The sequence below is a fragment of the Entelurus aequoreus genome, linkage group LG08, assembly GCF_033978785.1.
Source record: "Entelurus aequoreus isolate RoL-2023_Sb linkage group LG08, RoL_Eaeq_v1.1, whole genome shotgun sequence".
Classification (NCBI taxonomy): Eukaryota; Metazoa; Chordata; class Actinopteri; order Syngnathiformes; family Syngnathidae; genus Entelurus; species Entelurus aequoreus.
In genome coordinates, this window is record NC_084738.1 from 66,246,025 (window position 1) to 66,270,091 (window position 24,067).

The 24,067-nt window shown below is 39.3% G+C and overlaps 1 protein-coding gene across 1 annotated transcript in view; it reads left to right on the forward strand.

The window, feature by feature from the left end:
* Nucleotides 1–22,041, forward strand: part of LOC133656161 (transmembrane protein 132D-like) — a 64,210-nt gene extending 42,169 nt beyond the window's left edge. Inside the window, exons 6-11 of the mRNA XM_062057061.1 lie at nucleotides 10,703–10,846; nucleotides 11,475–11,683; nucleotides 14,903–15,047; nucleotides 15,134–15,247; nucleotides 15,347–15,538; nucleotides 20,114–22,041. Coding sequence (XP_061913045.1) covers nucleotides 10,703–10,846; nucleotides 11,475–11,683; nucleotides 14,903–15,047; nucleotides 15,134–15,247; nucleotides 15,347–15,538; nucleotides 20,114–21,346 — 2,037 coding nt within the window. The 3' untranslated portion in view covers nucleotides 21,347–22,041. The remainder of the gene's footprint in view (nucleotides 1–10,702; nucleotides 10,847–11,474; nucleotides 11,684–14,902; nucleotides 15,048–15,133; nucleotides 15,248–15,346; nucleotides 15,539–20,113) is intronic.
* The last annotated feature ends 2,026 nt before the right edge of the window (nucleotides 22,042–24,067 follow it).

Genomic DNA, 24,067 nt, shown 5'->3' on the forward strand with positions numbered 1-24,067 from the left:
AGTAATGCATCTTGTTGTAACGGTAACTGAGTTACTGAATATAAAAAATAACGCGTTAGATTACTATTTGTAATGCGTTAGTCCCAACACTGCAAATTGCGCCTAATAGTCCACAACAACACCTTGCACAATACAAATATACTGAACACAACACTTTTGGTTTTTTTACTAAATATACAAAAGACCTATGTCAAATGTGTCTAAATCTGTGTTAGTGAGCATTTCTTTTTTGCCATGATCAGCCATCCCCCCTCACAGGTGTGGCATATCAAGGTGCTGATTAAACAGCATGATGATTGCACAGGTGTGCCTTAGGCTGCCCACAATAAAAGGCCACTCTGAAAGGCCACACTCAGGTTGTTGATTGTGGCCTGTGGAATGTTGGTCCACTCTTCATCAATGGCTGTGCCAAGTTCTTGGATATTGGCAGGAAGTGAAACACGCTGATGGTCTCGGGTGAATGGATCTCGTCTCTGTGCATTCAAAATGCCATCAATAAAATGCACTAGCGTTGGTTGTCCATAACATACACCTGCCCATACCATAACCCTGCACCCACCATGTGCCACTCGATTCACAATGTTGACATCAGCAAATTTGCTGATGCCATCTACCCTGAGTCGGTTAGGACGACCAACTGCAGTCAGGTGGAGACCCCGATGAGGACGACGAGCATGCAGATGAGCTCCCCTGAGACGGTTTCTCACAGTTTGTGCAGAAATTCATTGCTTATGCAAACCAATTGTTGCAGCAGCTGTCCATGTGGCTGGTCTCAGACGATCGTGGAGGTGCGCCTCCTGGATGTAGAGGTCCTGGACTGGTGTGGCTACACGTGGTCTGCGGTTGTGAGGCCGGTTGGATGTACTGCCACATTCTCTGAAACACCTCTGTAGACAACGTTTTTTTTTTTTAAGTTAAAGTTAAAGTACCAATGATTGTCACACACACACTAGGTGTGGTGAAATTTGTCCTCTGCATTTGACCCATCCCCTTGATCACCCCCTGGGAGGTGAGGGGAGCAGTGGGCAGCAGCGGTGCCGCGCCCGGGAATCATTTTTGGTGATTTAACCCCCAATTCCAACCCTTGATGCTGAGTGCCAAGCAGGGAGGTAATGGGTCCCATTTTTATAGTCTTTGGTATGTGGTAGGGAAATGAACATTGAAGTCACGGGCAACAGCTCTGGTGGACATTCCTGCAGTCAGCATGCCAACTGCACACTCCCTCAAAACTTGCAACACCTGTGGCATTGCGCTGTAGGATAAAACTGCACATTTCAGCGTGGCCTTTTATTGTGGGCAGCCTAAGGCACACCTGTGCAATAATCCTGCTGTTTAATCAGCGTCTTGATATGCCACACCTGTGAGGTGGGATGGGTTGTATTGGCAAAGAAGAAATGCTCACTAACACAGATTTAGACAGATTTGTCAACAATATTTAAAAGGAATAGGTATTTTGTGTATATAGTCAAAGTTTTACATCTTTGACTTCAACGTGTGGAAAAATGGGAACAAAAACAAAAGTGTTGCGTTCATATAGTGCTGCTCGCTCACTGACAGGCAGGCGTGCAATTCATATGTGTTCTATCATTCATGTGATCACTCCTCTCACCAGTTAGTCATGCTAAGAACCACAACCTTGAATCACAGAAATACAGACAGAATCAAAATAATCCACATAGTTATAGTCCGCAACACACTTGTTGTCACACAAACATTTGCTCTTTGCATACAGTATCTGTCATACAGCTAATGCAATCGCTCCTCCCACCAGTTATTCATGTTAAGAGACACCACCTTGGGTAACAGAAATAAACAGAAAGAAAAAAAAATCCACATAGTCGGCAATAGACTTGTTGTCACACAAACATTTGCGCTTTGCATACAGTATCTGTCATACAACTAATGCAATCGCTCCTCCCACCAGTTATTCATGTAAAGAGACGCCACCTTGGGTAACAGAAATAGACAGAACGAATAAAAACAATCCACATAGTCCGCAATAGACTTGTTGTCACACAAACATTTGCTCTTTGTATACAGTATCTGTCATACAACTAATGCAATCGCTCCTCTCACCAGTTTTTCATGTAAACAGACGCCACCTTGCGTAACAGAAATAGACAGAAAGAATCAAAAGAATCCACACAGTCATAGTCCGCAGAACACTTGTCACACAAACATTTGTCCTTTGCATACAGGATGTGGCATAATGCATGCAATCGTTCTTCCCACCAGTTATTCATGTAAAGAGACACCACTTTGCATAACAGAAATAGACAGAAAGAATCAAAAGAATCCACATAGTCATATTCTCCAATAGATTTGTAGTCACACAAACATTTGCTCTTTGCATACGGTGTCTGTTATACAACTAATGCAATAGCTCCTACCACCAATTATTCATGTGAAGAGACGCCACCTTGCGTAAAAGAAATAGACAGAAAGAATCAAAAGAATCCACACAGTCATAGTCTGCAACACACTTGTCACACGAACATTTGCTCTTTGCATACAGGATGTGTCATGATGCATGCAATCACTCCTCCCACCAGTTATTCATGTAAAGACACCACATTGCGTAACAGAAACAGACAGAAAGAATCAAAGTAGTCCACATAGCCATAGTCTCCAATAGACTTGTTGTCACACAAACATTTGCTCTTTGCATACGGTATCTGTCATACAACTAACGCAATTGCTCCTACCACCAATTATTCATGTAAAGAGACGCCACGTTGCGTAACAGAAATAGAAAGAATCAAAAGAATCCACATAGTCATAGTCTCCAATAGACTTGTTGTCACACGAAAATTTGCTCTTTGCATACAGTATCTGTCATACAACTAATGCAATCGCTCCTCCCACCAGTTATGCATGTAAAGAGATGCCACCTTGCGTAACAGAAATAGACAGAAAGAATCAAAAGAATCCACGTAGTCATAGTCTCCAATAGACTTGTTGTCACACGAACATTTGCTCTTTGCGCATGGTATCTGTCATACAACTAATGCAATCGCTCCTCCAACCAGTTATTAATGTAAATAAACGTCATTGCGTAACAGAGATAGCCAGAAAGAATCAAAATAATCCACATAATCAGTCTCCAATCGACTTGTTGTCACACAAACATTTGCTCTTTGCATACAGTATCTGTCATACAGCTAATGCAATCGCTCCTCCCACCAGATAAACATGTGCAGAAATGCCACAATGCACAATTGCACACGTGCAATTCATATGTGTTATGTATATACTCCTCCCACCAGTTAATTATGCCAAAAACCACCACATTTCATAACAAAACTAATCTACATAGTCATAGTCTGCAATACACTTGTTGTCACACAAGCACATGCACTCTGTCTGTGTCATGATTCATGCAGTCACTCCTCCCGCCAGTTATTCATGCTAAGAACCACCTCTTTGCGTCATAGAAATACAGGCAAAATCCAAAATAATCCACATAGTCATAGTACACTTGTTGCCACACGGACATTTGAGTGTTTGTCATACAACTAATGCAATCGCTCCTCCCAAGAGATATTAGAATTTGTCTGCATACATCAGCAGGCAAATTAGGAGCTTTTGTTTGTTTACTTACTAAAAGACAAGTTGTCTAATATGTTCAATGTTGAAACATATGTTTAATGTACCGTAAGATTTTTTGTTAAAATAATGCCAATAATGCCATTTTTTTGTGGTCCCCTTTATTTAGAAAAGTATCAAAAAGCATTGAAAAGTATCGAAATACATTTTGGTACCAAAATATTGGTATCGGGACAACCCTACTACTAGTACACAATACAACTGCAATAGTACTACACGCAGAGTAAATGAGACGATTGCAGCAACACGGCGCCGCCTACTGAGCAGCTGATGCTGCGCTGACCCACTGGCTTAAGGTTGGCTCCAATAAAATGTGTCTTTTTTCAAATCGCGGTCAGCAGCTGTCAATCCAGCCAGCTCAGATTGCCAAACATCTGCCCCGCTGCTTCTGTCTTTGCAGGACGGGGGGGAAAAGCCTTAGCTTCTTAGAGGCAGCGTCTGAAGTAAATTAAAACTGCAGAGATCTTATTAAGTGGAGAGCATCTTTAAGTCCTTGTGCCAGTCCAAGTGTGGAAGCACAGCTGATAAGCATGTTGGAAGAGAAGGTGAAACAGGGGGCAGGTCATCAGGTTGAGGTGTTACTGTGAGGGATAACATCATATAATACCTTTTTATTATAATCCACACCTTTTTGGACGCTTTATCTTCACATGCTTCACAACTGGGTGTCCAAACCTTTTCCACTGAGGGCCACACTCTGAAAAATGAAAGTACCATAGGGCTATTTTGATATTGTATTCAGTATCTATTTTGGCAATTAGAACTCCCTTTGATGTTAACCTGCTCAGTGGCCTTGTGGTTAGAGTGTCCGCCCTGAGATCGGTAGGTCGTGAGTTCACACCCCGGCGGAGTCATACCAAAGACTATATCAAGGGTTGGAATCAGGGGTTAAATCACCAAAATGATTCCTGAGCGCCACCACCGCTAATGCTCACTGCTCTCCTCGTCAAATGCAGAGGGTAAGTTCACCACACTTAGTGTGTGTGTGTGACTATCAGTGGTACTTTAACTTAAAGGTATCGGGGACCCAAAAGGGTCTCAGTCATTAATACATATATTTGTTTTACTCTAAAGCACAGGAGTCAAACTCAAGGCGCGGGGGCCGCCACTAAGGCTGAAACGACGCGTCGACGTAGTCGACGCCGTTTTTGTGCGTCGACGCGTCGCATATTTACGTCACACTACCGTCATGGCGGAGCGCAAAACAGACTGTGCGAGCGAGGGGGAAAAAATCACGCCAAAAGTGATCAAAAGTGTGGGAGTATTTCAATACACGGCCTATTAAAGTTGTTGTATGCACACTGTGTTGAGCGTAATGGCCTATCATAGCAGCACAACGGCTATGAACGAACACTTGAAAAGAAAACCATCAACTAGTCAATCGTCCGCGCGAGTATACGTTGTCATCATTACACAAAAACATGAATGTGTCATTTGTATCTGCTAGGGGTGTAACGGTACGTGTTTTGTATTGAACCGTTTCGGTACGGGGCTTTCGGTTCGGTACGGGGGTGTACCGAACGAGTTTCTAAGCTAAAGCTAACTTTAGCTGCTAAAGTGTTAACAAGCTGCTTCGCTCCTTCTGCGGCTGCCTCTGTCTCAGCACGCAGCATTGTCCCACCCACACAACCATCTGATTGGTACACACAAAGCGTTATACAAAGCGTTATCAGCCAATCAGCAGTGCGTATTCAAAACGTTACCAGCCAATCAGCAGTGTGTATTCAGAGCGCATGTAGTCAGCGCTTCAGCGTGGAGCAGATAGGTGTTTAGCAGGTGAGCATCAGGCAGCGGACTCTCCCCAAATGACAATAAACACCTCCCAGTCAACTACTAGTAACATCACTATGAGCTAGGGATGGGCGATACCACACTTTTAGGATTCGATACGATACCGATACTTTATCTTGCCTTTTCATCGATACCGATACCGATACCATTAATTTCTTATTGGCAATTTTTGTCAGTCAAAAATATTATTACTATTGTTATTATTTAAGACAAATCACAAGACAAATACAGACCATTTATACCACATTTATTATGGTCAATATATAATAAAAGTAAAATTAAAATAAATAACATAAATATGAAAAATAAATTAAATATTATATATAATAATAATTATATATTATATATAATAATAATTAGATATTAGGGCTTTCCAATTAACTGTCAAATCCGAATCGCAAGAAGCTGCAGTTATTTTTTAAAGTTTGTGATATAATTAGCAATTAATGAAATATGAAATAGGCTAATGTTTTCGAAATGTAAGAAATGATGTTACGGATTAAAACCAAAATCACATTCAATCATATATTTCAAGATTTTCTTGGAAAAAAATAAAACTGTAATGCAAAGATGAAGAATCTCCAAATTTTATCTCTTTCTTATCTTGTTTTAAATACTCAAGCAATTTTCAACTAACAGTAAATTCCCCTGTGTGGAAATTATTTGAATTTAGGATAATCATTTAAACAAAAATATTCAGTAAACATTACTAAAAAAAAACAAAAAACAATGCCTGTTTTAAGTCAACAATTGGACAACACTGGATATGCCTGGCTGCATCGCTGTCGGCTAGCTGTGTGTGTGTTGCACGTTGACGACGCTCATTCGCTGTCTCCTGTCACGTGACTGGGCCAGCTCTATACTCTGCCAGGTACAGGGGTGTCCCAGCACATAGTAAGTTAAGTAAGTCATCAAAAACATCTGAAAGTGATGCTTGCACCCCCCACACGCCGTTTTTAGGTTTATATCGATACTTTTTTCAGAAAAGTGATGCCAAATGAGTAGCGTGTGAGTATCGATATGTCGATACCACAGGATCGATACGCATATCCCTACTATGAGCCCGTTGACCTTCTAGGAATATAAACTGGAGCTCAGCTCACTCGCAGTCCTGGCTTGAGGTGAAGGCTACCGGTAATTAGCTCTCAGTTCCAGCCACATCGACCCCTTCTGAGCGCCTATTTTCAGCTGCTGGGAATATTGTAAACAAGAAAAGAACCAGAGCATGTAGACATGCTAACCTTTCTTCATTACAACTGTTAGTCACTCACTGGAATGAGTAGAATTGGTTATTGTGTACTGTGTTGGACTGGATGTTTATTTTGCACATTTTAAAAGCAATACTTAATGTTTACAGTGCTCCAGAATATTTAGATTGGCACTTTTTTGTATTGGATGTTTATCTTTATTTTTGCACATTTTAGCAAATAAGCAATACTTTTACTTTTGAAATGCTTATACTATTGCAGAATATTACGATTTGCACTGGATGTTTACTTTTATATTTGCACATTAAAAAGCAAATAAGCTACTTTTAATTTTGTTAAATGTTAAAAGTTTTAAATGTTTACATTGTTACAGAATATTTTGTCATGTTGTTGTCAATGTTGACTGAGTGGCCATACTTCTTTTTTTTTGTAAATAAAAGCCATGCCTTTTGAAAAAACTGGCCTGCATTTATTTTTTCATCTTCATTTTGAATAAAAAAATAATCGGTAAAAGGAAAAATAATCTATAGATGAATCGAAAAAATAATCTATAGATTAACCGATTAATCGAAAAAAATAATCTATAGATTAATCGATAGAAAAATAATCGTTAGCTGCAGCCTTAGCCGCCACATTATTTTATGTGGCCCGCGAAAGCCTAAAAATAATATGCATTAATAAAATGCTTAATCTATTCTTACTAAATATATTTGTTATTTCCCTTTTGACATTAAAAATCATGTAGTGCATGAAATTGCATATGTTTTCAAATTAAATTTTTATCAAAATATATTATCATGTATTCCAAAAATATTTTTTGTTAAAATAAAGATAAATACTGTACTTAAATATCTGCTTGACTTATGATTTCAAAACAATTTATCAATCAAATTGTACACTGTAAAATTGACAATAGATTTTTTAGTTTGGAGTTCTTTTACAGTAAAATAAATGTTGCTACTATTTTTTTCCATATACAGTATGACACTAAGACATTAAAATACAAACAAAAAAAAATTAAAACAAGATTTTACGGTAAAAAAAACAAAAAACGGTCAGCTCTGTTGCTGGAATTTTACAGCTAAAAACAGCGGTATTGTTTCTCCATTCCATTCCATTTATTCAACTGTTTTATATGCTGTAAAAAAAAAACACTGCTTTTACTGTAAAATTCTGGTGACTGAGATGCCAGTTTTTAAAGTAAAATGTTTATATTTTTTTGCAGCTTATGTAAAAAAAAATATAGTTAATGTATTATATATATATATACATGTATATTCATATATTACTCATTGTTAAACGCGGCCCTTTGAGGGCAACCATAACTGCGATGTGGCCCTCAATGAAAATGAGTTTGACATCCCTGTTTTAAAGGCTAAAATATTTATAGATCAACTTCATATCTATTTGTTGACATAAAGTTATGGTATGCTTGTGATTGCACAAGTACAACGAACGACATTTCATTTTCACCACAAACCTGACAGGACAGGAACGCTGCTGGGTCGCCACTAAACGGCGCCCCATAAAAGGTGGGGAAAAGGTAGACGCTGGGGGAGGGATGAGTAAAAAAAAAAGTCAATCTCAGACTGGGCTCTGATTTGTGGAGAGGGAAGCTGCTAGCACCTAGGGGCGCTGCTGCATTGTGGGTGTGGGTGTGCATATGGCCATTGTCCAGGGTGTAGTGATGTTGTGTCTGTAGGCCTGGAGTCGCTCTGCAGGCGTTACGAGCCAAGTTCAACTCCCAGGTGTTGTTGGAGAAGGGAGAGCGGCGATCCCTGTGATGTCCTTCAGGGATGTTTTCAGAACATCCTTCGTATGTTGTGAGCAGCGTCAAGGCCATTTGAGGGAGTCCAATGGTAGATAAGGATTTTTGTTTTCCAAGCGAGCAGACATGTCCTTGGCTTGTCTGATCTAATCGTCCATTCTGGCTCTCAGTTGATCAATCTTTGTATTTCAGTAAGTCTTTCAGTGATGTTGTCCAACTTACCATTCAGTTCTGAAATGGCCACAGTCTGTGTTCCCACAGCCTGACCCATGCCCTCCAATGCGACCGGCAGCCTTTGGGTTCCTAGGTCGGCTGTCATCGTCTTCCGAATGTGACGATAGAACCAACCAATTTTCAGTCCAATCAGCAGATGCCCTGCGATCACGGTTCCAAATAGAAAGATGTCTTCCACGTCCTCCATGGAAAGTACTGAGAAGACTCTCCATTTCTCCCACCAGTCCCCCACGTACCCCGCAGCAAACGTTCCTTCAGGGCAGCAAGGTTCCTCCGAACCTCTTTTACTCATCGGGAACATTTTGTCAATTGAGTCGAGAGTCCAGCTTATCAATTCCATGTTTAGATTTGGGAGGACAGCGCAGAAAAGGAGGCTCTTAAAAAGTTTAAACAAGACAAAGAGGCAAGTGGGCAGAAACAGAGAGGGGATGGGAATGTGACCGCCTTCACCAAGTGCCAAGAGAGAGAAGTCATATATATCTTAAATATTTTAGGCCCTTTTTGTAAAAAACAAACAAACAAAAAGAGTTTTTATGGCAAAAACACAAAATATGCAATTTTTCCCGAAAAATATTTAAAATAGAATATTTGATGTAAAGCAATTGAAGCTTTAAATAGGTCAATAATTCAACACAACATTGTTTTTTAATTTATTAGTATTTTTTTAACGATTAAAACAAAATCGGACTAAATGTCTCGGGGATCCAAAAGGCCACGTTCATAAAATTGTTTAAAATATGTCATATATCAATATATATTTTATTTTTTTACTTTTAACGTTTAAAATCTCTAAAACAATGATTCTCATACTGTGGAATGTATACCACTAGTGGTACGCAGACTTCATTAAATATTTAAACAGTGTTACTGTTCAAACTGTGTGTAATGTTACAGTGGCCAAATATATTAAATGTACTTGTTAAATAAAACTTCTGCCCTGTTTTATTGAATACTTAAGCCTACTATGCTACTATATTTTAATGTTGTGTTTATGGTGGTACTTAATGAATACTTACCACTATGCTACTGTATTTTAATGTTGCCATTATGGTGGTACTTAATGAATGCGTAGGTCTACTATGCTACTGTATTGTAATGTTGCCATTATGGTGGTCCTGAATGAATAATTAGGCCTAGTATGCTACTGTATTTTAATGTTGTCATTATAGTGGTACTTAATGAATGCTTAGGTCTACTATGCTACTGTACTTAATGAATACTTAGGCCTACTATACTACTGTATTTTAATGTTGGTCATTATGGTGGTACTTAATGAATACTTAGGTCTACTATGCTACTGTATTTTAATGTTGTCATTATGGTGGTACTTAATGAATACGTAGGTCTACTATGCTACTGTATTTTAATGTTGACGTTATGGTGGTACTTGATGAATACTTAGGCCTACTATGCTACTGTATTTGAATGTTGTCATTATGGCGGTACTTAATTATTACTTAGGCCTACTACATTACTGTATTTTAATGTTGTCATTATAGTGGTACTTAATGAATACTTAGGTCTACTATGCTACTGTATTTGAATGTTGTCATTATGGTGCTACTTAATGAATATTTAGGCCTACTACATTACTGTATTTTAATGTTGTCATTATAGTGGTACTTAATGAATACTTAGGTCTACTACGTTACTGTATTTTAATGTTGGCCATTATGCTGATACTTGGTGAACAAACGTTCAGCTCGAGATCAACTTCAGATCTCTCCGTCGATTATACGTTTTTATTATTTTTTTGTCTAAAAAAAAAGAACTGCATGGCAGCTTTGTGTAATTCGTCAATATTGCAACATTTTCTTGTTACATTGCAACTGTGTGTTCTTTTATTCCACTTTTTTTTTTTTTTAATCCAAGTATTTTTTAAATGTGTTGTTTAAAAAAATCACAGGCCCCCCCCTGTATGAGAACAACACCTGTATAGTAAAAGTCAATAGATAAAGTGACATTACTGACAGTGCAGAGTACCACGAATAAAAACTATTCGAGTCTTGGAATGTACAGTAACATGTGCGAGTAGCGAGTTGATATCATGTTCCTCAACTCTTTCACTAAATGCCTTTTTGTTTTCCTTCTCCAGAGCTCCGAGCTGTTGAACACTGCAGTGCTGACGGGCAAAATGTTGAAAGTAGCCGTGAAAACTTTGGCCGTGGAGGCCAACGGCTCTGTGAGCGATGTAAGCAGCTTTGTCAGCTGCAGGTCCACCGACAGAGACGTGCTGAAGGTAAGCACTAAACATCAAGGACGATGATACTCTGTTATTACTGTATCGCTGCTAAGCTCTGTTTGGGTCAGCAACCCCTCTTAGAACAAGGTCAGTGATGGCATGGAAGTTAAAGCCAGAAACCACACACTGTGTACACGGTGCAAGGACGTGTGTATTTACCCTCATACGTGTATTATACATGTATTCAAGGATTGACATGAAGCACATGGATGAATTATTTACATATTTTTAACTAGACTCTGCAATTTCAGGAGGAATAGCATATGAGTGCACTATGAGTGGAACTGAAAGGCTTGAATGTCTAGGGCAGTGTTTTTCAACCACTGTGCCGCGGCACACTAATGTCAGGTTTCTTTCCTGCACTTTTATTTTCATTTAATTTTTGCCTATGCCACTCTTCTGGCTGAAGCGCTGTCACCCTCTTCCTGCTCTGTTCCATGTTGCCAATCAGGTTCCTTTACAAACCAGCCTTCCCTGTACTCGATCATTGAGTTGTTTGCTGTTTTTGCTCCCTGTGCACTTCCAAGCTGCACTTTAGCTACTTTCTGTTTGACATCAAGATAATGTTTACCTGCAGAGCCTGACAATATGTATAAACTTGCACTGCTTCTTTACTTGCACGCAGGTGTCTGAGCGCTGCGACTACGTTTTTGTGACGGGGAAGGAGTTGAGAGGGAAGAGCAGTGTGATGATCAACTTCATGTACGCGTTTCTGAGCGCGCAGCTGGAAATGAGCGTGTGGACGCCCCAACTGCCGCTGACCATCGATGTCGCCGACCCCGAACTCCATCAAATTAAGGGCTGGAGAGTCCCGATTACAACCAGCAACCGCAAGTAAGAATGCGTTGGACGTTTTCTAACCAAATAGTCAAACAAAAGTGTCTTTCTTAGATTTATTTGAAAGCTCGGGCATTTCAAAAGGCACAGGTCACATTCATAGCAAAGTTTGTCAGGAGTGTGCAATCAAAAGAGAGATGTGTTATTTTTTGTACACTGAATACAAGGTGGGAAGGAGGGAGTAGGCTCAGTTTGGAGGGGGGAGAGAGCATTTGACGCAACTCAGTGGAGACAATGGTGCACTGTTAACTGGAATGAAGAAGCCGATACTTTCAAATGAGAAGACGAGGAGGGAGAAGAGATAGTTTCACAGTGAATCATGTGGACAAAGTCCTTCTCTGGTCAGAATGCGCTTTTTACAGAAATACTGCTGTTTGTAATGACACAGTGCAAAGATACAAATATGTTTTCCATCACAAGAACATTCAGTGTTTGTCACATTCAATCTCTCCTAGTCTAGTATTAATACTTCTACCTCATCACATGCATGAAATACAATAGTCATAAAACACCTATTCTGCTTCTACGGTTATCATCACACTTAGTGGTGATGGTGGCATAAAGAAATCTAATTGCATTTTCTTTGAATAGTTTAGATGTGTTATGTACAGTATGCATGAACCAGGTCAAAGCAACTGTTTTTTTCCCAGTTATTGCTGATGTACTTTTAACGTGTGCATGAGTGCTCAACATGGAAGTACAGTTGCCCTGGAGAAAAAGGTTAGTGGGCTGTTTGCAGTGCAGCGAAGTCATTATTTTGCACTCAATATGAACCATGATGACAACAATTGGTTACGTTCACGTCCTAAAACGCTCAATACTCAGCAGGAGACACAACCAGGTCAGGAAATTGGACGATTTGCCCGAAATAAATTGGGGCCCAAAGCAGAAATGTATTCTCCAAGGCGCTGCCTGACAGAGGGGATGATGGCGACATCATGGGAACATATCTCCAAATAGTGTCCCCCTTCCCTGCCATGACTTTCAAAAATAAAAACACAATAATTAACATATTGTACGAAAAGTATGTCGTACAAACAATTACACTTGTTTAATGACATCACGTGCAGTCGGAAAGTGGACTTTTAAGGTGTCTGTGAGCGTATTTGTTTGTGTATGGTTCTCCTGAGTCCGATAGATATGTCTTGAGCCCGGTGTACAGGGTTGAGCAAGTTTTTATTGTCCTACACACAGGAAGGGATTGCTTTCCAGCAATATATTTTGGACTTTCCAGTCCGGCGTGTCTCTGCTCTTCCTTGTTCTGTCTCTGGACGTGTGTCTTTCTCTGGCTCCAACTCCAACCACATGTCTCGGCCCGGCTGCTGCTAATAAGGGCGACAGGTGATTAGATAACCAGTCCCAGCTGGGCAATCCACTCACCTGCCGCTGGCTTCGAGGCCGGTCCTTAGACACCCCACTCCGCGGCAGGCCCGCAGACCACGCTCCCCTCCACAGTGTCTATTTTAGCTGCTTCGCTGTTGCGTTAACAATCGAAACGGTTGTCGTGTAACAATCGAAACTGTTGTCGAATAACAGTCAGAACTGTTGTCATCGTAACAATCTGAACTGTTGTCGTCGTAATAATCGGAACTGTTTTCGTGTAACAATCGGAACTGTTGTTGCATAACAATCAAAACTGTTGTCGTGTAACAATCGTATCTGTTGTCATTGTGACAATCGGAACTATTGTCGCGTAACAATCGGAACTGTTATAGTCGTAACAATCAGAACTGTTGTCGCATAAAAATTGAAACTGTTGTCGTGAAACAATCAGAACTGTTGTTGCATAACAATCTAAACTGTTGTCGCTTAGCAATCATAACTATTTTCGCGTAACAATCGGAACTGTTGTCGTCGTTACGATAGGAACTGTTGTCGCCTAATAATCAAAACTGTTGTCGTGCAACAATCAGAACTTATGTCGCGTAACAATCTGAGCTGTTGTCGCGTAACAATCGGAACTATTGTTGTGTAACAATCTGAACTGTTGTCACGTAACAATCGGAACTGTTGTCGCGTAACAATCAGAACTGTTGTTGTGTAACAATCTGAACTGTTGTCGCGTAACAACCGGAACTGTTGTTGTATAACAATTGAAACTGTTGCTGTGTAACAATCTGAACTGTTGTTGCATAACAATCGGAACGGTTGTCGTCGTAACAATCGGAACTGTTGTCGCGTAACAATCAAAACTGTTGTCGTGTAACAATCGGAACTGTCGTCATCGTGACAATCGGAACTATTGTCGCGTAACAATCTGAACTGTTGTCGTTGTGACAATCGGAACTGTTGTAATCGTAACAATCAGAACTGTTGTCGCGTAACAATTGAAACTGTTGTCGTGAAACAATCGGAACTGTTGTTGCTTAACAATCAAAACTGTTGTCGCTTAACAATCAGAACTATTTTAGCGTAACAATCGGAACTGATATCGCGTAACAATCGGAACTGATATCGCGTAACAATCGGAACTGTTGTTGTGTAGCAATCTGAACTTTTGTCGCGTAACAATCGGAACTATTGTCGCGTAACAATTGAAACTGTTGCTGTGTAACAATCGGAACTGTTGTTGTGTAACAATCTGAACTGTTGTCGCATAACAATCGGAACTGTTGTCACGTAACAATCGGAACTGTTGTTGTGTAACAATCGGAACTATTGTCGCGTAACAATTGAAACTGTTGCTGTGTAACAATCGGAACTGTTGTTGTGTAACAATCTGAACTGTTGTCGCATAACAATCGGAACTGTTGTCGCGTAACAATCGGAACTGTTGTTGTGTAACAATCTGAAATGTTGTCGCATAACAATCGGAACTGTTGTCGCGTAACAATCAGAACTGTTGTTGTGTAACAATCTGAACTGTTGTCGCGTAACAATCTGAAATGTTGTCGCGTAACAATCGGAACTGTTGTCACGTAACAATCGGAACTGTTGTTGTGTAACAATCGCAACTGCTGTTGTTGTTTTTTCACACAGGCTTTTTGAGTCTGAGTTGACAGCAATCGATATTTAAGATCGTGTAACAAAAGTAAAGTTACATCGTCCAGTTAGTAGAGTCAGAACAAACTGAAACATGTCAAACACACCATCAGCAGCTTCTCCATATGTTCATGGATGTTATTTCGGCGTCCTTAGCGGCGTGGCTCCTGCCTCATGATGCCAGTTGACTCACTGGTCGGCCATATTTTGTGTGTGTGTGTGTGTGTGTGTCAGGCCAAGTTGGAATAGCGAAGAAGAGGAGGAGATGAGGAAGGGCCGAGGGTGCATGCTGCAGTACCAACACTCCCCACTCAGGGTGCTCACACACTTTGTAGCCGACTCCCAGCCTCTTGAGTACTTCCTGGGTCCTGATTGGCGGGTAAACATTGACCACGCCCACCTTCTTCCAATACATACAACTTCCTTTGACAGGTGGATGTGAATAAAGCCTCTTTTGATTGACAGGTGGATGTGACCAATCTTGTGCGCCCTTTTTTAAAAGTGCTGAACCCACAATTGGTGAGACTCCAAGACGGAGTGTTGCTGCAAGGGAGGGCTGTGGGCACGACGGCCGTGCAGGTGACGCTAAAATCACTACGTCAACATGATATTTTTATTTACATATAAATCATGATATTAATAAAAAGATTTAGATTAAGAAGATGTTCTCGTGTGCAGGTGCTGTCCCCGCTGACGGGGTCGGTGTTGGCCGAGAGGAGCGTGACGGTGCTGGCCGACAAGGTGAGCGTCACAGACTTGAAGGTGGACTTTGTGTCGGGACTCTCGCTGTCCCTGCAGCCAAGTCCGGCGGGCAACAAGGCCATCGTTGCCGTGGCTACCACCCGAGACACCCTCACGCGGGTCAGACAGGTGAGCACAACGTACTGCAGGTACAAGCGTATTTTGGTGTCGTTCTCACCAGTGGCAGGTCCTAAATGACTGTTAAAGTGTCCCAACTTGTTGGATTATATCCTCAGCCATCTACTTTTTAGGTGAGATGCATGATTTATGGTCTAGAATAAATTTACAGAAGAAGCAGCAGACCACTGCATGATGGAAACATAGACACACAGGAAGTGATCACGTCAACGCTATAAATAGTTTGTCTGTGTTAGCACTTATAATAACAATATCACTAATACTTGTTAACATTTATAAAAACAATATCGCTAGCACTTGTTAATATTTATAATAACAATATCACTAATACTTGTTAACATTTATAATAATAATATCGCTAATACTTGTTAATATTTATAAAAACAATATCGCTAGCACTTGTTAATATTTATAATAACAATATCACTAATACTTGTTGACATTTATAATAATAATATCGCTAATACTTGTTAATATTTATAATAAAAATATCACTAATACTTGTTAATATTTATAATAACAATATGACTGATACTTGTTAATATTTATAATAACAATATCACTAATACTTGTTAATATTTATAATAACAATATCGCTAATACTTGTTAATATTTATAATAAAAATATCACTAATACTTGTTAATATTTATAATAACAATATGACTGATACTTGTTAATATTTATAATAACAATATCACTAATACTTGTTAATATTTATAATAACAATATCGCTAATACTTGTTAATATTTATAATAACAATATCGCTAATACGTGTTCATATTTATAATAACAATATCGCCAATACTTGTTAATATTTATAATAACTATATGACGAATACTTGTTAATAATCATAATAACAATATCGCTAATACTTGTTAATATTTATAATAACAATATCACTAATACTTAATAACAATATCGCTAATACTTGTTAATATTTATAATAACAATATCGCTAATACGTGTTCATATTTATAATAAGAATATCGCCAATACTTGTTAATATTTATAATAACTATATGACGAATACTTGTTAATAATCATAATAACAATATCGCTAATACTTGTTAGTATTTATAATAACAATATCACTAATACTTGTTAATATTTATAATAACAATATCGCTAATACTTGTTAATATTTTAATAACAATATCGCTAATACTTGTTAATATTTATAATAATAATATCACTAATACTTGTTAATATTTGTATATATATATTTGACATTAAACATGTAAAATGTCATACTTTATTTTTATTCTTGTAAAATAACTTTTTTCACACAATTCTGCATTGTTCTAAAAAAAAAAATTGTTTCCACAATATATTTTACTTAAAACAAAAATGGCATCCTTTTTTCTCAAAATACCGCGACATAAGTTTTTGTACAATTAGAAATATTTTTCCCACAATATTACTAACTTTTTCCCATAAAACAAAACTTTTTTTCATAATGTATTGGATTTTATTATTAGAAAAATTACAGAATTGTGTTAAATAAAAACTAAACTCTCTGAATATTCCTGAAAAAAAATGTATGACAACCATTTCCTCACCATATTGCAAAAAATGTTCTTTCAAAATGTTTTAATTATTTCTCAAATACCCCGACAACTATTTTTCCCACAATATTACTAATTGAATAAAACAAAATTCTCTGAATATTTTTTTTAATTCCTGTTTGACAAAATTTTCTCACAATATTGCAACTTATATTCTAAAAAATATATGACTTTTTTCACAATATATTTGATTTTAATCATGTAAAATGTTATACTTTTTTCTTAAAAATAATTCAACTTTTTTATTAGAATATTGTTAAGATATTTCTAACCAATGTATGTAAAAGTGTGTTTGTTCAATCATGTAAAATGCATACTTTAAAAACCCAAACTTTTTTCTTAAAATATAATATTTAAATACTTCAATTCCATCCATCCATCCATCCATTTTCTACCACTTATTCCCTTCGGGTTCGCGGGGGGCGCTGCAGCCTATCTCAGCTACTATCGGGCGGAAGGCGGTTTACACCCTGGACAAGTCGCCACCTCATCGCAGGGCCTACTTCAATTCTTGTTGAATAAAATTTTTCACAAAATCTTGCATTTTTCTAAAAATAATATTTTCTTCACAATATATTTGACTTCAATCAAAAATGGCATAATTTTTCGTGTAAAATTTTTAAATGTCTTTCTCAAAATAACTATTTTCCCTACAATATTACAAACTTTTTCCCAAAATATAAAACTTTTTTTCATAATTTATTTGAATATATTGTTAGAAAAATTACAGAATTTTGTCAAATAAAAACTAAATTCTCTGAATATTCCTAAAAAATATTGTATGACAACGTTTTCCTCACAATATTGCAAATATTTTATTATTCTTTTTAAATATGACTCGTTTCACAATATATTTGATGGCACACCTTTATTTTTTTATTTTTTTTTTACTTTTTTCTTAGAATATTGTTTTCTTAAGGTATATCCGACCAATTCTTATAAAAAAAATTCTCACAATGTTGTGTTTTTTCTGAAGAAAAAATAAAATATATTTGACTATAATCATGTAAAATGGCATATTTTTTCTTTTATGTACTTATTTTTTTATTATTAAGATATGTCTACACTTTTCTTGTAAAATACTTTTTTCTCACAATATTGCTTTATTCAAAACAAAGAAAATACTTTTTTCACAATATATTTGACTTCAATTATGTAAAATTAGCATAATTGTTTTCCTAAAATCTAGTCTTTTTTCTTCAAATATTGGTACACAATAATTATAAAATAAAGTTTTTCTAAAAAACAATATTTTTTCCACAATATTTTGTTGGACACTTGCCGACATTTGTCTTGGGCAGAGTTGGGTTAGTTACTGAAAACCAGTAACTAGTTACAATTACTAGTTACTTAATTTCAAAAGTAACTCAGTTACTAACTCAGTTACTTACATCAAAAAGTAATGCGTTACTGTGAAAAGTAACTATTTAGTTACTTATTTTTTTCTTTTTCTTTTTTAAAGCTCCCATTAATGCCCTTTTAGCCTTCATTTCAGTACTGTTATTGCACTGGAGAATAATACAATCTGTTGATCAACTTGACATGCATTTTTATTTTCATTTTAACATAATTAATGAAAAACAGTGCAACATAAAATGGCATTTCTCCTTTCTTTAAACTTGGACCAATGACCATTGATAAAAAACAAGTTAAAGTGCAACATAAGAAGGCACATCATCTTCCTTGAAACATAGATAGTGAAATAAAGCCTGACATCTGGAGTGATGCTGCTGTCTTCCACACTTGGAGCCATGGATTGTAGAATCCTTGTTTTCAGTGGCAGGATCATTGACACAGATGGTGAAGTTTCAGTGTTCAGTAGAGATGTAACACTTTTGAGGGGTTTAAGCACCTGGAGGACCTCCTCTGCCACTCTCACATCATCATCAGACAGGGTGATGATGTCTTTGACATTTGTCTTGTGGGTCAATGCAGAGTATATAGCTGCCTGCTGCTGCAACATATCATAAGTGGAGTTCCACTTCGTTGGGACATCATGTATGAGCTTTATGAGTAGGCAGCTTTAGCATTTCTTGCTTTGTCTTAAGCACATGAGCAGCTCTTGTGCTAGGAAACCTCCTTCCTGATCCATCCTATTGACTGAGATTCCCTTCTGTGATGCCAAATTCACTACATGTGCAAAGCACCTACCTGTGGTCCCAGTCCTGCCTCATTCACTGCAATTATTTGATTTTTGGCATTATCACTTGTGACTGGGATATCTGTATCTTCCATTCCTCCACTGCTTGTGTCAGTACCTGCGCAAGGTGACTCTCGTAGAGGGGGCGTGTCTTCTCATCTGCCAGTCTGCTGTGATAAAGTGAGCGCTTATCGTCACATAGTTTCCCTGGACGTGCACCAGTCTGTCATGAGCGCAACAGACGATGCTCGGGATAGTTCATCCACAACTTTTTTTTCCTCCTGCTCATAAAGATCTGGCACAATCTTATCGCTGAAGTGGTTGCGCGACGGGATGTCGTAACGTGGCTCAAGCACGTTCAGCATGTGTTTAAAACCCTCGTCTTGCACAACGGGGTCTGCACCTATAAACACACCGATTAAATGGCGCGGGGCGTTCAAGCTCTTCCGTTACTCCGCTCGCCATGACCACGCTGTGTGTGGACTGAACGTGCATGCGAACAACCTTTTTGTTTTGTTTTATATATCAAACCGCGGATCACGTGTGTCTTTCCCCCCCACACCCACACCCAGACACACACACACGCCTCTTTTCTTCTCTCCGGCGTGTGACAGAGGAAGATTCAGAAGAACGACACCGCAGCGCATCTGTTTCTAGCCGATACTACATAAAAAATAACGTAAAATAACGCAGTAACGCATCATGTAGTAACGGTAACTGAGTTACTGAATATAAAAAAATAACGCGTTAGATTACTAGTTACCGCCGAAACTAACGGCGTTACAGTAAGTTAGTTAGCCCCAACACTGGTCTTGGGATGGCACCTCTTTGACTGACAATGTGTTGTGTCGTTCCCAGGAAGCCGTGGTCAGCTGCCGGGTCCAATTCAGTGACGGCGCCGTCACCCCGCTGAGCCTCTTCGACCGCGGCGACTACTCCTTAACCGTCACTACGCCGGACGAGGGCGTGGCTAGCGTGCGCCGCACCCCGCTGTCCACGTTTGTGGTGGCACAGGGCGAGGGTCGGGGGAAGGCCGCGCTGGTCAAGGTGGAGCTGAGGATCTGCGAGGAATGCCAGAAGTCCAAGAGGAAGAGCAAACTGGCGGTCGGTGCGGGGCTGCTGAGGATCGACTTCCAGGGCGGCGACGGTGGTGCAATCAGTCTGGATCGGGAGAGAAGCGGCACGGGTGTGGCGGAAATGGCGGAAATGGCGGTAGAGGCGACGACGACGGTGACGTCGAGCCGTGAGCTGACGGACGTGGGGCAGGAGTTGTCGAGGACGGAGCCTGAGAGGAGGACTTTGTGGGATGTGACTCCAAGTGGGTCTCAGCCGACAGTCACGGAGAGCTGGCTCAGTGCGAGCACCGCCAGCCGACCAACACGCCATCTTGTCGGCCAAGAAGACGGACAGAACGGCAGCTTTGGAAACATGTTGGACAAGCCAAAGCCAGCACAGGAACCGGAAGCCAAACTCCCCAAAGTGGTGGAGAGCGACCTGGTCCGCACCTTCCGATCCATGTCCGACTTGGAGATAGGAATTTATTGCTTGGCGGGCGTGTTGTGCGTCGCCATTTTTGGCTTTCTGCTTAACTGCGCATCCTACAGGTTGTGTCTGCGCAGCCGTAAAACTCCCGTCCTGGCAGGGCCGGCGCCCCCCGCGGAGCCCAAGGACCATAAGCACGACTGGGTGTGGCTGGCCAACAACCCCCAGCAGCCGCCTCCTCCTGGCGCACCTGCTCAGGTGTCCACCCTCACACGCACCCCGCCCGCCGTCCAGCAGCCCGTACCGGAAAGAACCGCCACCCTGGGCCGCGGCAGGAGCGGCTCCCAGCAGCAGCAGCACAGGAAGGCGGCAGACCCCGTGGCCCAGCGCTCGGCCACCTTGCTGGCCAGGCCGTCGCGCAGCGAACCGCTCCGCTCGCCCACCAGCAAGAGGAACCAGGTGCAATTCACAACGTTCACCACCCTGGACATCAAGCACTTGGCGGCGCTCAAGACTAACGACTTCCAGCCGCCGCCCCCTGCTGGGCCGCACGTGCCGCTACCCGACATGCCCTGGCCCGTCGTTACACCCCTCCAAGACCCTCAGTGAACTGGACTCTGGACAAGGTTGGTGCTCATGTCAGGAATATCAATAAAGATTGTACATAAATGATATTAATATCAATAATATTTGTACATTAATGATATTGATATCAATAATAATTGTACATTAATGATATTAATATCAATAATAATTGTACATTATTGATATCAATATCGATAATAATTGTACATGAATGATATTAATATCAATAAAGGTTGTACATAAATGATATGAGTATCAATACCAATTGTACATAAATGATATTAATATCAATAAAGATTGTACATAAATGATATGAGTATCAATACCAATTGTACATAAATTATATTAATATCAATAAAGATTGTACATAAATGATATTGATATTAATAGTGATAATTGTACTTAAATAATATGAATATCAATATCCATCTGGGTGTGCCTGGGAACACTAAACCAGTTCTTAGGTTGTTCTAGAAGGTTCTTGATGGACTTATGGACTTTGAGAGAATATGAAACATTGGTTTGTTGATTTTTGCCAACTAAATGTCAAATCTTGTTGATGCGATAATGAATTGTTGTTGTTTTTTTAACTTCTGCTAGTTCAACACTTTGTCTGAAAGAACAAGATTGTCAAAGAGAGAGAGTGAGACTCCTGAAATAACAAGCAAGGAGAGAGAGAGAGAGAGAGAGAGAGAGAGAGAGAGAGAGAGAGAGAGAGAGAGAGAGAGACTTCTGAAATAACAAGCAAAGAGAGAGAGAGACTCCTGAAATAACAAGCAAAGAGAGAGAGAAAGACTCAAGTATGAGCAACACTTGTTATAATCTACTTGTGTTTTTTCTGCCACTAGAGTGCAGGAAGTACTCAATTTGTATTAGCAACACTTGTTATAATCTACTTGTGTTTTTCTGCTACTAGAGTGCAGGAAATACTCAATTTGTATGAGCAACACTTGTTATAATCTACTTGTGTTCTTTTTGCTACTAGAGTGCAGGATGTACGCAATTTGTAATAGCAACACTTGCTATAATCTACTTGTGTGTCTGCTACTAGAGTGCAGGAAATACTCAATGTGTATTAGCAACACTTGTTATAATCTACTCATGTTTTTCTGCTATTAAAGTGCAGGAATGCTATTAAAGTGCAGGAAAACTCAATTTGTATTAGCAACACTTGTTATAATCTACTCATGTTTTTCTGATACTCAAGTGCAGGAAGTACTCAATGTGTATTAGTAACACTTGTTATAATCTACTTGTGTTCTTCTGCTACTAGAGTGCAGGAAATACTCGATTTGTAATAGCAACACTTTTTATAATCCACTTGTGTTCTTCTGCTAGTAGAGTGCAGGAAATACTTGATTTGTAATAGCAACACTTGTTATAATCTACTTGTGTTCTTCTGCTACTAGAGTGTAGGAAGTACTCAATTTGTATGAGCAACACTTGTTGTAATCTACTTGTGTTTTTTCTGATAGTAGAGTGCAGGAAATACTCAATTTGTAATAGCAACACTTGTTATAATCTTCTTGTGTTTTTCTGCTACTAGAGTGCAGGAAATACGCAATTTGTATGAGCAACACCTGCTATAATCTACTTGTGTTCTATTTGCTACTAGAGTGCAGGAAGTACTCAATTTGTAATAGCAACACTTGCTATAATCTACTTGTGTTTGTCTGCTGCTAGAGTGCAGGAAAAACTCAATGTGTATTAGCAACATTTGTTATAATCTACTCATGTTTTTCTGCTACTAGAGTGCAGGAAAAACCCAATTTGTATGAGCAACACTTGTTATAATCTACTTGTGTTTTTCTGATACTCAAGTGGAGGAATTACTCAATTTGTATTAGTACCACTTTTTATAATCTACTTGTGTTTTTCTGCTACTAGAGTGCAGGAAGTACTCAATTTGTATGAGCAACACTTGTTGCTATAATCTACTTCTATCTGTCTGCTGCTAGAGTGCAGGAAATACTCCATGTGTATTAGCAACACTTGTTATAATCTACTCGTGTTTTTTCTGATACTTAAGTGCATGAAGTACTCAATTTGTATTAGTACCACTTGTTATAATCTACGTGTGTTTTTCTGCTACTAGAGTGCAGGAAGTACCCAATTTGTAATGGCAACATTTGTTGCTATACTCTACTCATGTTTTCCTTCTACTGGAGTGCAGGAAGTACTCAATTTGTTTTAGCAACACTTGTTGCTATAATCTACTAATTGTGTTTGTCTGCTGCTAGAGTGCATGAAATACTCAATTTTTTTATTAGCAACTCCTGTTGCCGTAGTCTACTCATTGTGATTGCCTGCGGCTAGAGTGCAGGAAATGCTCAAAAAGATTTGTATTAGCAAGCTTTGTTGCTATAATCTACTCAGAGTTTCCGTCTGCTGCTAGAGTGCAGGAAATAACCAAAGCACATGTTATGTGGTGGTTATTTTGTGAGCAGCGCATCCCAAACTAGGACATACTTACTTGAGTTTGTCTTCAGCTAGAGTGCAGGGGAAGTGACACTGGTGGTTTTGTCTTGGGTGAGCAATCTTCGTTAGCAGGGTAACTCACTGCGTGTTGCTAATATCTACTTACCGATTGTGCTTGCTACGAGAGTGCAGGAAATAACCACGTAGAGACTCTCCACTAGGGGAGTGGTGTTTATTCAGTTATTGTATTCTACTACTCGAGTGCAGGAAATAACCGGAGGACAGATTCTGATCTATCCATGCACTGAGTCTCCTATTAGAGTGCAG